At 37.3% G+C, this 17972-nt stretch overlaps 1 protein-coding gene across 9 annotated transcripts in view; it reads right to left on the reverse strand.

Moving 5' to 3' along the window:
* The window catches only part of UBE3D (ubiquitin protein ligase E3D), an 89936-nt gene that overhangs the window by 28043 nt on the left and 43921 nt on the right, over positions 1-17972 (reverse strand). For 6 of the 9 annotated variants that reach the window (XR_015282999.1, XR_015282995.1, XM_086876384.1 and 3 more), the window contains one exon: positions 15830-15968. Coding sequence is in view for 3 of the 9 variants with exons in the window: in XM_086876384.1 (XP_086732510.1) it covers positions 15830-15968 (139 nt within the window). In the remaining 6 variants the exon portion in view is untranslated. Of the gene's footprint in view, positions 1-9846; positions 15324-15829; positions 15969-17972 lie in introns of those variants that run through there. The other 3 variants (XR_015282996.1, XM_086876382.1, XR_015282997.1) reach the window with 2 other exon arrangements.

Genomic DNA, 17972 nt, shown 5'->3' on the forward strand with positions numbered 1-17972 from the left:
CACTGCAAAACACAGTTCACATATGGGCTTTGACAGTACCCTGGATAACTGGCTGAAATGAGACTCATTTCAAAATGAAAGATATGTTAGAGCACTGGTGTCAGACAAAGACATTAACTGCATACATGTATGGGATGCTTAGGGACTGCTTGTTTTATCGGGCTGGGATAACGTGATTATTTAGAGGCCACCGTCTAACCAATATTTGCACTCCTGACCTAACCATCACTGAAGAAAACTAGTGCAACATCTAACAGGTGCAGCCAACCCTACACCTCAGACACTGAACAGCTTCTTTGTGTCCCTCAGTCCCAGTTAAACAACTGACTGCAACAACAACCATCACCGTGCAAAGTACTTCATCATGCAGTAGTTCAGAGGGTGAGAACCGAGTGAGCCAGGAGGCAGCTCCCTCCAGATTCTCAGAGACACACAAGCAGTAGTAGCACAGCATTAGCCTCCTGAGGCAGAGGTACTCAATGACTTTTTTTGCCTCAGTCTTCACTGATAATCAACAACAAAGAATCCCAGGCCTCTGAGACCAGCAGGGTAGCCTGTAAGAAGACTTACCCTTTATGAAGGAGGACCAGGTAACGGAACACTTACAGTGTCCAATTATAGAGGACATACATCTGCATCAGGAAAAGTATTGCGGGCCAAGTTGAAAGAGGTCATCCTTCATCCCAAATCAGCACTGGTAAAGTCACATCTGGACTGCTGGGTCCAGGTCTGGGCTACCCAGTACAAGAAAGATATAGACTTAATGAAGTGAGGAAAGGGCTAAGAGTAAGCTAAGAAGGGACCATGAGATTGACTAAGAGATTGGAGCATCTTTCATATTAGGAGAGGCTGAGATCTGGGACTGTTCAGCCTGGACAAGAGAAGGTCCAGGAGGATCATATCAATGTGTAAAAATACCTGATGGGAGGGAGTAAAGATGAGAGAGCCAGACTCTTCCCAGTAGTGCCTGGTAATAGGACAAGAGACAAGTATAAATTAAAGAGCATGAAATTCCTTCTGAACACTTTTTGACTGTAAGAGGGTAGAACACTGGCACAGGCTGCCCAGGGACGAGTGTGGAGTCTTCGTCCTTGCAGGTATTTAAAACCCAGCTGGGCACAGTCCTGGGTAACATGCTCTAGTTGGCTGTGCTGTAGCAGGGGGTTGGACTAGATGCTATCAAGAGGTCATGTCCAACCTCAATGACTCTGTGACTCTGTAAATGTATTTCTGTTGCATGCATTTTTTAAGTGAACCAGCTAATTAATGAAGATTAGGCATCCTTGAACACAAATGATTCAAATGTTTTATAAAACATACAAACTGGACTTTGTCTACTCTGCTCTTTTTGGGGGATTTAGACAGTGAAATTTTCACATTCCCTCTTAATTTTGCTGCCTCAGTTTCTTTTTATAAATCATCTTCATTGACTTGAAAGATACTTTAGTCAAATACTGGACAGAAAATTCTTCTGAATTAAATCTTATCTTGCAGTTCTAGCTGACTCCTCTTCTTCCCTCCTCCTTTGCAACCTCTTTTCTTTATATTACAATATGGTATGAACCTGTCCCTCAGCTCATGGCTCCATGGAGTCCATATTATTCTCTTCAAGCTTCTTTTGCTCCCCCCCTCTTTTTCTTTGTCTGTTTCCCAGCCACTGAATACCTTCCAGTTTCAGATGAAAATAACAATTGGGTTTTATTATTATGAGACCTTTTCTTGTAGTGATAAAAATCTTATTATGCAAAACAAAGCTAGAACAGTTTCTTTAACAATGAGATTTTCGTGTTCATTTTTAAACTTCTTTTTAGAAAACATTAATGACCTTCAAGAAGAATCAATTTTCCAGATTCTTTCTTCCAATTCTTTTTCTTATTTTTTTAATCCATTTTTACCATTAAGGATAAGATAAATATATATGAATAAAATATACACTGAAGTCATATCTCCCTGGAGGTGTCATTTTGGATTACTGAAGTATAATTATTACAGCACATTGGTCTGCTCTAAGACTTCCAAAATGCAGTTTAAAACATCTTCCTCAGGGCAAGGCCACTAAAAACATACACTGTTGAATCATAATTGTCTGCATTATAAAAAAAATAAAAAAAAGTTAGCACTTCCCAAAGTTAGTAAGTGAAAAATAGCATAAATTAATAGAAATGTAGAAAGATGCTAGTCAAGAACAAGTTAGAAATGTTCCAAAGCTGAGGATCACAGCATGACCTTAAGGTCTGAATGAAATAACCTGAAGTTCTTCAAAATTTTACCAGCTTTATAAGATAAACACTAAGAACTACCAGAGATCAAAACCAGGCAAACTCTGGCACTTAACATTTCTGCATGAAAACCTTTAATAAAACTGTACTTAGTGTGAAAAATAAAAATGAAAAATTATTTGCCTCAAACTTTTAAAACAATCATTCTCCTGGACTGCTCACACTAAACTTCTTGCTGCTTGACACACAATATGAACAGATATTTTTTATTCACACTGAACATCTGCCACATCACTTCACTCATTTCATATCCTGAATTTAAGCATTTTATACAAAATTCTATTGTACTACATATACAACTAAAAATAACTCTCAATAGGGATTTTGATCCCCAAAACCCTACCTTTCCTTACTAAGCCAAATTAAATGAGCATGGTTGCTTGCATGTGCAAGTGTTATTTTTATAATGTGACTGATCCTCCCTACCTTTACTTATTTTAAATAATTAATTGTCCCTTAGCTTGCTTTTTAACATTGGGTTTGTAATCTTTAAATCTCAGGGATCTTTCCAAAAACCTAATTTTTTTTCCCATGACATATCTTTTATGCACAGACATAGATACATGTCCACTGTGCATTAAACAAAGTCCAGCAAAAGGAAAAAAATGGTTTGCACTTTTTCCTATCTTCTATCTGGCTGGTCTTCTCAACTATAAAACAAAAATAAAGCCTGTTTAAAAGACAGAAAGACTGAAAAACAGAAGGCAAGAAAAGCATAGACCTTGAACACCAGGAGTAAAATTAAATTAGTTAACTGCTAGAAGCATGAAGCATTAATGAAATAGAAATAGAGAATTTTCCCCTTATGAGGAACATTTATTCAGTGTTAATTAAATTCTTTTATTCAAAATCTATACTTACCCAAGTGTAAAAATATTACATCATATCAATAACTGCGGAATGTAAGCAAGTACTACATTATAAGCATCTTTTCCCCATCTAGTGGAGTGAGGCCTTTAAATCATTTATACTGATTGAAGTCTTCAAATAAAGGACAAAAAAAACAAGAGAACCCTCTGCATGAACCAGCAGCCACAGCTATTAATTTGCTTGTCTAACAAATAGCTGTCGGAGATTAGCTTCAAGCATTTGCTTGCAAAGTTCACATGCAATAGTGTTAATGAGGAACTTTCAGAGTCTGCAATAATTATTTCTCTACAATATACCCAGCTGGCTGCTTTATTCATTTGCAGGCCAGTTCTGCACCACTGAAGCCAAAGAGAGTTTTGATATTAACTTCAAAATGTTCAGGTCCTTGCCTACAATGATGAGCAATCACCACAAACGCTTTGGGTGCATTTCTTTAGTACCACACAAACTAGTTAAAGCAAAGCAGCTACCACTAAGGAACCACCACTAGAATTTTTAAGCTTACAAGATGAGAAAAAGGCTCCTAAGTCTTCAGGTGGACACCCTAAATGACTGCCTAACTTTGAAAAACACTCAGTATTTGTTCATTTGAATGAGAACACTAGATTATACGAAGTCCTGGCAATTTGTTTTGGAATGGTGAAAACTGGACTGAGAAGTCACTTCTGCATAAACAGAGTAGCATGTGAGATGAAGATAATATCTGTATTAAATTGTTTTTCTTTGACCTGCATCTTCTTCAAGATGATTACTTTGTTGTAAAAAAATATTATGGGATTGTTTTGAGAATCATTTTGGAAGATTTAATCAGGCATTCAGCTGCTTTGTAAATTATCTGAATGTAGGTAGGGAAAGGAGTATAATCCAACAGTGACACTGTACTTTAACAAGTATTAGTACTTTAACCAGTATCAGTATTGTTGTAAAAGAGTCCCACTTGACTTCTTCATTGTTTTGCATTAGGAATGCATGCTCTGCCTTTGCAAGAAAGGCTTACATAAAATGATTAGCTATGAAGTGTCACCAGGGTTTTCTCCAGTTTCCGAGTTACACTTAAAAATACATAAACACTATCTCACTTCTGACAACTCATTTTAACTAAATTACAGGAGCACAATCATTTCCAGGTGGAATCAGAGCTCTGCTTCATCTAAATCTAGTGTTTTGGATACAACCTTACTGAATGCTAGAGTCTTCAGAAGATGATCTAATTACCAGGCAAATGGGAGAATGGTCTCTCCCCAGATTCCTCACACAGGAGTGGCTTAAAAAACGTAGAATAAGACTCAGTAGGTCTTTCAAACTCAATCTTAGCATTGAGTCATATAGCTTAGACACGTAAAAGCTGACAGAACAGAATACAGTAAGTTTTAGATTATTTAGCCACATTATACATTCTACCTTAAAATAGAAAAAGCAGTCAGTGGAATATATCCTCAGGACAATTATGCAGAATAGACACTTCTGATTAATTTAACTAGTCACTAGCTATTGCTCCACAAAAATACAGCTGAAAATGCATTTCCTTTCTGTGCAAGCAGGGTAGCCAAACTGAAATATGAGAGTTTCTGTGTGTTCAGCAGACCTTTTTTTTTTTTTTTAATTTAAGAAGTAAAGTTGATTCTACTTTACTACAAAGAAGAATAAAAAGTCCTGTTGTTCCCTTCCCAGCCTCAGTTTTTTGGTCTTACCTGAAAAGAGGCAAATACAATTATGAGCATTAAAAGTTAGTTTCTAAACAGGGAAAAGGTGCAGGAATTACAGAGCTGTCTGCATGGAAGTGGCATGGAAACAAAGTAAATTTGTGTCTAATAAAAATGAAAAAGTAACATGGAAACTCACCAGCGTGTGAAACTCAAATTGGGAAACAAGACAATCCTAGAATTTTATTTCTGACAATCTGGCAAATGATTAATGAAATAGACTTTATGTGAAAACATGAAACAAAAAGTCAGCAGCAGGCTCTCTGGTGAGTTAAGAAAAAAATATGTTAGCTAGTCACCCCCCATTACACAATAAGAGCCTTTTTTTAATTGGTGGTACATATGAAAATAGAAAATGTGTGAAAGACTGAAGCATCAACAGCAAGAAAACCTTTTATTTAAAGCTGAATTATGCACATATATAGTTATTAATAAGAAGCAGAACCAGGGTCAGCAATACCAGTAACAGAAAGTGAGAACATCTGAACAGTACAATGTTCAGTAATTTTCAGGATAATATTTAGAAATGCCAGGCATTGTGGAAGAAGTTGGAAGTGGACTGAGTAGCCAAAACAGTCAGTACAATTAAAATAACATCTTCACTTGTACAAGTTTTCAGGTAAGGTCCTTTTCCATGCCAAGGTGCTTAACACTTTTTTTCCTTCTATTTTCCATATAAAACTCAAGTTTACTGAAAGTGACGGAAGAAACATAGCTCCCTGATCTGGTTTAATCAATCCACAATGCCACAGCTCACAAAAATAATGGGGACTGGGAACTGGTGTTTTGAAATAGTCTCTTTCTTTATATACCATGTTTTTATAGTTTACATTAGCTATATACAAATTTTTTTTTCTTTTATTCCATAAAGCAGAATCCCTTCCTATTTTACTTGACAAACTTCTGGAAGACAGATAAAGAAACTTTAACCAAAATGCCTGGCAAAAGTCCAAACAGCATTCATTCTGCCCACCCAATACTCCCTGTGATCTCACTCAGCTACGGCATCTTCAGATTTCTGCAAGATTTTCTATGTATTGCTGAACGGTTGCCACGTTTCACCTCAAGGCATAACAGCTTTCTATTGGATGCTAAACAGTCTCCTCATTTCAGTAGGCTGTGTTAATGCGTGTACACCCCTTTGCCCTTCTCTTCCTTCCCACGGGAATATTCCACATCTTATTTTAGGAGCTCTATAAAAGGCACTGGCTGAGAGACCTCCACACACTCCCATGTGTAAACCAGCTTCCTTTAATTCAAAAGTAGTGGAGCTATTACAAAAAATATTCACACAACTAATCTTTCTTACCGATCAAAGCAGAAAACAGCTTAGAAACGAAGAAAATAATGTTGTCCTTTTTTTGGCCTGTCACAACTGTGTTGGTGTTATGTCAATGGGAACATCACCAGCCTAGTAAAAGGGTAGTTGGTCCATCTTATCTCTTACACTTCCCTTCAGGTCTTTCCCTGCCCCTGGACAGACAGTGATCTGACCTGTTCCCCCATGTCATGTTACTCCCACTCTAGTTTTCCTAAAATCCAAACAGAGTTTTCTTCTTTAAGAAGTAGAAGCTTTCAAGCAGTACCATTTGTCATCAGCCACCACCCCTGGAACAGACCTGTGATTTAAGCACAAAGATTTAGAGCACACTACTCTATTTACTGCCACTGCAACAGAATGATGGACTTCTGCTTCTGAGGGAAGGCAAATTGTATGTTTCTCACTGGAGGCATTACTGACTTCCTCACCAAAAGATCCATTCCAGACTCATTTTCAACTGACAATAAAAAGAGGAGAACTTAACTGCCCTCTTCCTTTTTGTCCACCATGTACTTTATCATAGTCAAGTCATCGATTCAATTACCATGCTCTAGGTTTACAGCCTTCTGTATATTTGTCCATTTGTCTCCTTGAAGACATTATTACCGTTTCCAACTCTTCAACATGTAACACTCCTGAGCTGCTCTAAGTGCCTTGGCAAGCTGAGCTGTCAGTTAATAAAATGTGAGAATTTATTGACAACCTCCCTCAGGATTCCTCAAAATCTTGTAATCAGTGATAACATCATATCTATTCCAGCCTATATCTGAAATCTAAGAGAGTTGTATCCATCCATTTTTAAAGCACTTGCAAACCTACTAAAATCACCCTTATAAATACGTATTTTTTTCTGCAGAGCTTTCTGGACTCCTCAAGTAGTTTCAAAGCTTCTATCCAGACTCTTAATGGAAATGAACAGTGTTGTAGCTTTCCATAACAACACACATTCACAAAACACACAGCATAACAACATGAACTTCTAAGGAAAATCTCCATTATAGAATCATTGTTATCCAATGACTCAGTATTTTTTTTTAAAGTAAAAGAGCTCTTTGTAGCTGATAATGTGATTTCTGTGCATTTTTAGCTACAATATTGACACTTGCACCTCACATAAATCAAGTTATTTATTGTAATCTGGGTAGAGCTAAGATTATCTTAAAGATGCTGAGGTTTTGGAGGGAAGCAACCTTATAGAAACCACATTGCACATGTATTGCAGTATTCAGTTGTGCACAAGTCTAAATACATCTTTTGAGCAGAGTTTGTTTCTCAGTCACAAACAGCCTCAATTAATAAACAGGAATGAATATTCTAGTAGTGTATTAGACCTCCCATAAGACTTCTTTTTGTATATATTCAGGAACATAAAACACAGGTATTTGTCTTTTCCACAGTGTGGTGCCTATTGATACGGACAAACTCTCAGTTTCTATTTAATAGTACTTTACCTACACAGCTACTTGATCATTAGGACATAACAATTACACTTTTAGATTTCAGAACTACTTGGAAAAATCAGAAAAAAACCTGGAAAAAAAAATAAAATAGTGGCACCAATCAGGTATTTCTCATTCCTAATTATTTCTGTCTTCACCTCTTTCAAGCAGTTTATTCACAGGCTATACAAGACCATCTAAACTGGTCCCTGAAATTAATTATACATATATATATATATATACACTCACATCTAAATGGCAAATTACTGTATTGGTTTTTCATGGCAAGTTTTTGGTAGCAGGAGGCTGCAGGGGTGGCTTCTGTGAGAAGCTGCCAGAACTTCCCCCGTGTCTGACACAGCCAATTCCAGCTGGCTCCAGGATGGACCCACAGCTGATCAAGGCTGAGCCCATCAGTGGTGGGGGTCCTGCCTCTGGGATAACAGACTTAAGAAAGGGGAAAAATCCTGTTCAACAATCTGAGAGAGAGGAGCGAGCATATGTGGGAGGAACAGCTCTGCAGATACCAAGGTCTGTGAAGGAGGAGGAGAGGACATGTTCCAGGTACTGGAGCAGAGATTCCCCTGCAGCCCCTGGAGGAACCTGTGCCAGAGCAGGTGGATGCCTGAAGGATGCTGTGACCCTGTGGTGTGACCCTACTGCACTGGAGTAGGCTCCTGGATTGACTTGTGGATAAAGGAGCCCACACTGGAGCAGGTTTGCTGTCAGGGCTTGTCACCCCATAGGGGACCCACACTGGAACAGTTAATGAAGAACTGCAGCCTGTAGGAAGGGCCCATGTTGGAGAAATTCATGAAGAACTGTCTTCCATGGGAGGGAACCCACACTGGAGCAGGGGAAATGAGTCCTCTGCCAGAGAAGGAAGGAGCAGCAGAGAAAATCTGTGATGAACTGACCATGGCCCCCATCCTCCCTAGCCTTGCACTGCTAGGAGGGGTTCTCAAAGAATTAAGAATATAGTTCAACCTGAAAAGGAAGGACTTGGGAGTAAATATTTTCAAGGTTTGGTTTTACTTCTCATTATCCTATTCTGATTTGATTGTTAGCAAATTCAATTAATTTCCCCAAGTCAAATCTGTTTTTCCCATGACAGTAGCTGGTGAGTGATTTCCTCCTGTCCTTTCATTGACCCACAAGCTGTTCATTGTAGTTTCTCTCCCCTGTCCAGCTGAGGAGGGGAGTGATAAAGCAGCTTTGATGGGCAACCAGGGTAAAAACCCCACAATGACATATTTGAGCATCTTTTCTAAGAAAACTGCTTTGGATTCTATTACCAGAAGCTTATGGAACAGGTGGCTTTTGCCATATTCTAGACAAAGGGAATTCCACATAAATGAGCTGTTCTTCCAGAGGATCTCCCCTCTCAAGGAGCAAGAGACCGTACTTCCAGAGGAGGCACTTGCCTGCATAATACATGCTCACTGCTTCTTACTTGGAGCTCATGATTTTTTTTGTAATTTAATCTATTTCTGTTTATGATAAGTGCAGGTTCACTCTCTCTGATTTTCATCTTTATTGGAAAACTGCCTTGGAAGAAAAGAACCATTTACCCTTTCCAAGAAACCAATGACAAATTTTGTATCTCAGTTTAGGGCCTCTGCTGCCATGGTTCTGATTTTCCACCACTGAGCACTGAAACAACCACAAGATTTTGTGCTTCCACAAGTAAGCTCAGCTTGCATTTTTCCCATTCATAGCTTCACTTTAGGTTTGCACATGATTGATTTCATTCTGTTTCAGGCCAATATAAATGGGCAGCTCCTTCCCATTAGAGGAAATGTAGCCATGCCACATATTAGATAAGGGAAATAATACCTTCCCATCAGCATGTCCAAAGCAGCCACAGATATCACAAAACCATGGCCTAGAAAAGTGAGCCTGTGCTGCAGATATGGATGAGTCATATAGGGACACATAAGGACATATAGGACATTGTTCAAAAAGCTCCGGCATATACAGAGCTGAACAGTTCTCAGCCAAGAGACTTTGTGCTTTAATAAAGTGTATGCAGAATCAGTATGAAACATTTTTGGTACAGATTCAACAAGGATGTAAAAATACTAATTATAGTTCAATTAAAAAATGGTTCCCTCTGAGACTGAGGTTAACAACAAAAGAAAGGGACAGTCTCAGTGTCCAAGACATACACCTGAATGCTCCACTAATACTTCTAAAAGATAACTTACAGTGAACACCAAGTAAGACAACCTGAGTAACATAATATAAATAAATTTAATATGGAACAATTAAGCAGAAGACAAAATAATAATTTCTTAATTGAACACAGAAATATCTATAACTGCAAAGTATTCAGATTTTTCATTGAAACACTAACTCTCTTAATATCGTTTGCTCTTGGCAGCATTTGTTCATAATTTTATATTTTAATTTGTTCATACATTTTATAATTTTTTCCTAATTATTCTGAAGTGTTTCAGTAGATTTATTATGGATTGTATTAAATGTAGACATGAAAAAAATCCTAAATATACACACTGTAAGTCCTTTTAATTAAAAGCTACTGAAATATTTGTACATATATTTTACAAAACTACATCTGCTTTTGTATATAAGGTTTGGGTACTTCTTTCCTGTTTAAAATAGATAGTTTGAAATTAAACTTAAAAACTTACACATAATAATCACAAATAAAGCAGAAAAAAAAATCCATTCTGTGTCATCCTGAAAACCTATCTGAGTTAGTCAAAACTACAAAAAGCACATAGCAGGCACTTTTATACAACCTTGCAAGAATCAAAGCATCTTTATTTTGGGTAAAATCTGAGTAGCCAAAAGAGGCTGGCACTAAACACTCTGTGTTTGTTCACTGTAGTTTACATTATGTAGAACAGGTCCACTAAGAAAAACAAACATGACTGTATTTAAACAGAGATTACAATGTATTTGTAGTGGTTGCTTCATAATACTGTCAATGTTAATGCAGAAATTTCAGAGACATAGGCAGTTGCAAGCTGGAGAGAAATATTTCTTAAAAATTTATACAGTATCTAGGAACTCATCTTTTGTGAAATACTTTTGTGAATATACATATTCAGACCTATAATTCATTTTGAGTGAGATCTTCACTAGGCAAGTAATAGCCTGTGATTTTAAAAAATGTTTAAAGGGATAATAATCCATTTTACTGCATAAAATAACTTATTTACTTTTCCTTTCTGGGATAGTTTAACAAAAGACACAATATTTTGAAAGCCATTTCTTCACTCTTTATATTTTCTTTTCTTGTGTCTGTCCTGTCTTTGCTGCTGTTTGACAGTGCTCCAAAGGAGTGGAATCCAGCTTAAAAGAATACATGCATCTTCTCTAGCTCCAAATGCCCAGAACAATTGGAAAAGCTGAACAGATTTTTGTAAATTTTACTCAGCTGTTAGCTTCAAAAAGGATTGTCAGAAGACACAGGTGCATCTGTTATCTTCAGCTAACTTCTTGCAAGAAACTATTTTGAATTTTTTCATTTAGAGACACATAAAAAATAAAAGTATCAGTATTAAAAAACACCAAACATCTAGGGACACTTCAGTTTGGACCAAGCATAGACCTGAGAGACAGCAGTAATTTCATATTTTGTTTTCCATGACCCTTTTGATACTTATATACTAGAGCTACTAAACTATAATGAATACTGTATTTATTCATCCTTATATTTTCTGAGCAACTCATATTCTGTATTTCTAAACCTGTTGCCTTTAGCAAATTTCCTGCATTGTATTAAGAGATTAAATGACAGAGAACTTGACAGGCTGTTCTATGAGAAACCTTAGGTTTTCCTTCTTTTTTTGAAAGCAAAATAACTGCAAATGGGTTTTTCCTTCAGAGACACCACTAGAGATTCTTACTGCAATGGTAGAATTGAATGAACTTTTTTTTGTTTTTTCTTAAACAGTGGCCTCCCTTCTCTTAACCAAAGCAGAGTGTGCTTAAAGCTACCAGGGGCACTGGGTGCAGCTCCAAAAACTATCCAGAGCTATTTGAAACAAAAATTTGAAACAGCTCAGCAGCTCTTAAACACAATCTTCCTTCAATTTCACACAACTGTAAAAGTAAAAATAAAACCATGATCTGTTTAACTCTGAAAACTGTTGTTTACAGTCTGTGGCCTTATGAATAGTGTCTTGATAGGTGAAGTAAAATGCCTGGTTTCCCACAAAAACAGCAGTGAGAGAAAATGTGCTCTACAGCCCCATATATCATCATAAGAATTCAATATCCAGGACATTTTCTGTTCACTGTGCTTGAATTCAGAGAAAGACGAGATAAGGTTAGAAAAACACAGCAGAGATTACTTGTCACTTTAAAGCATCTCCCTGTGTTAACTGTTTTGTGCTGTAGGCTCTGAAATACCAACACAGCCTCTGAGACTGTGCTGAGAAGTAGCAGCCGAGCAGTTCTGTGATAAAGTACATGATAACTCAAGTGGGTGCTAGCTACAAGTGTTTGCAAGTATTAAGAATAATACACAAAGTAAAGCCCAACCATTCCTAAAGCAAAGGGCTGACAGCTCAGGTGGGTGGACAGCCATACAAATGGAGTGTGTAATAAGGGAACACAGCTTTCGTGCAGTGTAATGGAGCTGAAGAGAAAGCAGCAAAACAATGCTCAGAGCAAAAGCAAACTAAAAAAAAATCATCTTTTCTAGTAGCAAACTCCTCTGTCCCTTCTTACTGCTTTTCTCATTGCTCCAGGGTAAGTATCAAGTGCCTCAGTCAATCCTATTACCTTGATCTGAGACATCCTTAGTATGGGTGAGGGATTACAAGCCTGGGAAAGTACAAGTCAGGGCTGAAAAATCGTGTTCTCCTGTAAACCCGGGAGCTGCCATTAACCAGCAAGAAATGGTCTATCCACTTTGGTTTTCAGAGTTTACAGGCTCAAGCTTCCTAAGATTTAACTCTCTATAGTCCACCAAAAAAAAAAATATCACTGCAATTGTTCAGGTGAAATGAGAGATGAGCAAAAGACAACCTAGTATCTAGGTTCAACAGCCTGGGAAACTTTTAAGCTGGCTGAAGTGAGCACCTTAAACTCAGCAGAGCTATGTAGCACAGTCTGCTGCTTCTGTTCTCTTCCAGGCTCCTCTAGCAACATAAATCACACTGAAAGATCTTTACGGGGTCAAAAACAGAATGAAAAGTGATTTCAAATATTATGTTACTAAGCAGTAGCACACCAATGGAAAATAAACTGTAATTTATGTCTCAGCACTGATACAGAGTCTGCTAAGGTAGTCCCAGAGAGTACTTTGAGAGCACAAGGCAGAACAGAGTTTATTACAGATTATTAGCAACTAAGCAGATTTCTTTTGTGTACTTTTTATAGCCTAAGCATCACCCAATGCAGATGCATACCAACTAAAATTTTGGCTTGTCAACACTGCCAGTACTGTAATATAATTGTGAGAGAGGGTAAATACATTCTCAAAAAATATGGCTGTCAATGAGATCATTTTTGGTTATCTAATTTTAAAAAATTGGATTTTTAAAGGCCAACCTGAGAGGGTATCAGGAGTCAAACTGTAACTTTTAGATCTCTACGTTAGAACTACCTGTTAGATACATTTCCAAATACTGTATGAAAATATAAAGGAAAGCACCAGTAGAAAGAAATGGTCCGTTTAACCACATGTCCAACAGTGGAAACACATATATATGAAGGGAGAGAACTCTGGCACTTTCTGGGGTCGTTTTTTCCTTCTAATTCCTCCGGCATTCAATTGCAAGAGCTTGGCCCCTATTGAACAAGACTGCCACTGTTCCACTGTGTAGATAACAGGGAACTCTGCAATTATTTCCAGTTCAAATACAAGTTTTATTGTAATATAGAATTAAAATGTTTTAAATTTTTCTAGACAACTGCCAGATTAAGGTCTACCACAAAATAAAGCATAACTAGTTTTGTCATTTTGCCATTACTCCATTAAGATATATGAAATATCAGTTTTCAATTAGTTCCTTTTTACTATTTCCTTTTTGGCTCACAATCTTCAGTATTTTGGATGCAGTGTAATCTTATGCCCAGGCAATAGCACAATTTAGTATCACTGTTCAAACTCTCTTCAGATCTTGCCAACTTTTTCCAAGAAAAACACAGAAAAACTAGGATCTGTAATTCTAGTATTCGCTAAACATGAAGAAGCAAAAAACAAAAAAAAAACAAGAAAACAAACTATAAGGCAGGCAGACCATTATAAAGCATCAGGGAAAAGCTTGGGCAAACTTTATTTCTGCTTCATGGATTCACTGAGATCCAAACAATGTTTATAAGGACAGAAATAAGTAAAACAATATTTCACTGGTCAATGTTTGTCCTCTAGGACAAGCACTTGGTGATATTGACTGTTTGCCAAGAAGAGTGACAGTTGGAGTCACATAATTTTATCAAAAAAGCCATTTTCCTTTCCTCCCACTTGGCAAAATAGAACATTATCTTAGCAGAGCAGGTTTCTGAAATTGGGCTTTTCAAAAACTGCAAAGTGTGTTGCTGTGAAAGACAGGACATTGTCACATCGCCAATTTTGGCACACAGGCAGGAAAACCACGATCTGCACAGGCAGTGCTAAGTAAATGAGCTTAGCAAAGTACTGTGTGCTTTCATCTTTTCCACAGAAATCTGGGGTTGAAGGGCCATGGTCAGAGGGTCTCCAGGGGATGCATGGGGATGTCCCACCCCATGGCTGACATAACTCTATGCTTCCAGGACCTCCACCATGTGCCTCTAGGGCAATGATTTCTTTACAGAGGCAGCCTCACAAAGCTGAAATTACCCAGGAGCAATTGAGCACAATCGTGCAGAGTCAGCCAAGGAAAAAAAGGCAAATCTGATGCTTTGTGTACTCTGAGGTAAAAACACCAGTTGACAGACATCTATCACTTCCTACCTCTACCCCATACACAAATCAAAGGGAATCCTGAATACACAGTGTGGGACTGAGTATGCCCAGAAGAGACTCCTGTTTAACCTGTCATGGGTAAAGCAGGGAGGACTTTACCACAGATTACTGGTAATGTAAGAGACAAGGAATACATCCTCTTCTATTAGACAAACAAAATTTTCGCTTCTTAATAGAAAACATGGACTACTCAACTGCATGTATTACTACTGCTGGCCAATCCTTGAAATTTATAATTATTGCAATCTATTGGCATCCAGGAGATTCTTCAATTTTATGGCCTCTGAATGTACAACCCAGTAATAATTCTGACCTTGAGTATTAAAATAACACTGAAGTGATCAGTGGCGGCTGCTGTATCCTACGGGATCGCCGTATACAGACTCCCCATTCCCAAGCACACAAGATGCAAAGCGAGAAACAATGCAGGTACCCACTTCCTAAAACAGGAATTTTCAGCAGCTGTACATCAGTGCAACTCTATTAAAGTCAATTACTTGATTTTTTTTTACAACCATTTTATTTCTCTTCAAAATCTACAGAAAGACTATTTTTCAATAAACATAACTCAGGAACACTAATTAGATGTGCCATAAGTACAAACAGGAAATACGGACAAATAGAAGCTACCTGATTTCATGTTAGAAACTGTCAAGGACACTCAGTCCCACTAAGATGATGATTCTTTTATAGATGCCAGAACAAAAACAGACTCAGTACACTTCCTGTTCAACAGCTGGTTTCTTTAGATTTGCCTCAATAGTCAACCAACAGAGTGTGGAACTACAGGGGAAGACAGAAGCATCATAAAAAGGCTGACTTGCTATGTCATATCATCATGAATTCAGCTGTCTCTATTGCATTTGTAAAAATCATACTCTCCAACCACATCACCAAAGAAATAAAAATCACAATTAAACATGCCTGCAACAATGTTTCCTTTGGAAAATTTCTGTGATTGTTGAGAACTTCGAAGGTAAAAAGAACAGAAGAATGTTTTCAACACTGAAAACTTTTATTTTTTTGCTAAGAATTTTTTTTAAGCTCACAAGATTTTTTATAATGGTTCTAGCAACTGCAGCCTAAGTTTGATGAAATTCCTTTAAATTTCATCACTTTAAAGTGTAATGAACTGTTTAAAAATCCAGTGGCATTTTCCACCTTGGTCTACATTTTAATATAATGGAAAGTCATGCAACTACAGAAGGAAAAATCCTCTGCAAGGCCCCAAGGGAGCTCTCTTTTTCCAAAAGTAACACCTTTATACTGAAACAGAAGCTGTTCCTTACCTGAAAAGAGTTCATGTATCGAAGTGAAGGTGGCAGAGATGCAGTACTCAAACCCAGTACCAACAGTAATTCCAAACATGTTTCTGATGGAAACTTTAAAGGATGAACTCCCATATCATTTTCCCATGCATCAGCAAGCCTATAGAGTTAAAAAAAAACTTCTTAATTTTCTTAAAATATATCTGAACCATAAGTTTCAACCAAGTATTAAAATGTGTCATATTACCGTGATAAAAAATTCCATTCATGTTTTCCATGTAAAAGTCATAGATTAGTGTGTTTTACCAGAAAAACACAGCGTATTTAGATAAAGTGCCTTGCCATACCACCAATATGTTTCAAAAATATACATAATGTGAATGGAAAACTTAGCATATTTTAGAAAAATTCACTCATGTTTATAATTTAAAGTATCATTACTTCTGAACAAAATTTCATCTGTCACTGGTAATTTCCCATTATATAACGATTTTACACAGAGAGTACTCTTAGCGGTACATAATGCCCCCACTTTTTATTTTGTTTCTAGAAAGACAGATTCCATTCAATTCTGAAAAGACAGGAGGTCAGGCATGATTTTCAAAACTGATGCTCATGATGCTCACTGGGAACTTACTAACAGTCTATACCAAGCAAAACTCAATCCCAGTTCACTTTCTACAGGTTTTTTCTCTTTGGATATATTAAAAGAGTTTTGATTTCTAGAGTTACTCAGAAAAACAACATTCCAGAAGCATATTCCTATAAACTGTTCCCATTATCATACGCTAAAGAACAAGATTACTTCAACAAGACTTACTCAAAACACAAGATCATTTTGCTTCCTATAGTTCAGGCTTATTTCTTCCATAATACACAAACTGACAGACTGATCAGTGATCCAGTTAGTTTAATAACTTTGTCTGGGTAGCTAATACCAGATACTCCTGGGTAAGATGAATGCCGTTTATTCTCAGTAGACCCGAGTACATCACTTTGGAAGACAATGCTTGCTATCTTTCCCTGTCCAAGACTTCAAAATTTCAATAAACAACCTTAGTATTTGCTTTCATTTTTAAATTCCTCCAACTCCTCTGAGTGAACCACTGCCTGTGAACATATCAGCTTATTTTAATGTACTTTCTAGAAAAAGCTGCATTTTTTTAGACACTTGGGACCCCAGAATTCAGCACAGTGAAAACGGAGCAAATACTCTCTTCATAACATCTGCAACATCCTGGATGGATCTCGTTCTCTCAGGTCACCCAAAACCAATGATTCTCTGTAAAGTCTTGCTTCTTACATATAGGCTTCCAGATACAGTTTTTGTACACAGCATCTTCTTAGTTCTTCTAGATGTCCTACTTAGCATAATTTACACATCTTTCTTAAAAAAGTGGGTGTACTTTCACTTTCTTATCTCCATTTGTCTGAAATTGGCCACTTGAATTTCAACTCTTTGCTTTTGTCTTTTCTACTATTTACATTTTTTTCTCCCTCCTAATTTATCTATGCATATATAAGAATCCAACTCTGCTTTGATACATAGAAGCAATACCATAATGCACAGAATGTCAGAGGGGCTTTCATCTCCCTAAAAAAAGAAGTGTTTTCTTTTTTTTTTTGTCCCTACAATAAAAGATAATCATATCACATCTAGATTCCCAAATACATAATTTGTTTTCTCAAACCTCACCAGAATGAGTCATCTTTACAAAAGAAGGTCTAAGCTTTACATGGTAGGGAGAAGGAGGAAGACACCCCCTGGCTCTTCTAATGGCAGTGCATCACTTAATATTTTCAACATGTCTGATACCATACCAAAGGGCAGAGGCCAAAACCTCCCACATATTAACCTTTATAATATGTATTATCTCATTGGACACTTAAACTGTGCCACATGGATCTGGAAAAGCTGTTAAAGCTACTACAAAAAATCCCAACTGATCACTGGAACAGGAAGGTGAGATGTTTCGAAAAGATTCCGGAATATTTTCTTTATTGGAAGGTGCAAAGCTCCAGTTAAATCAGAAATTCTCTGTCTATGTTGAATGGAAAAAGGATTCTTTTGTAAGACTACAAACTACACAAGTGGCCAAGCCCAGAAAAGGCAGCCCTGACTGGTTCAGAGTTCCAGGTTGGATAGGGCTCTAAGCAACCTGCT

The sequence above is a fragment of the Cyanistes caeruleus genome, chromosome 2, assembly GCF_971803275.1.
Source record: "Cyanistes caeruleus chromosome 2, bCyaCae1.hap1.1, whole genome shotgun sequence".
Taxonomy (NCBI): domain Eukaryota; kingdom Metazoa; phylum Chordata; class Aves; order Passeriformes; family Paridae; genus Cyanistes; species Cyanistes caeruleus.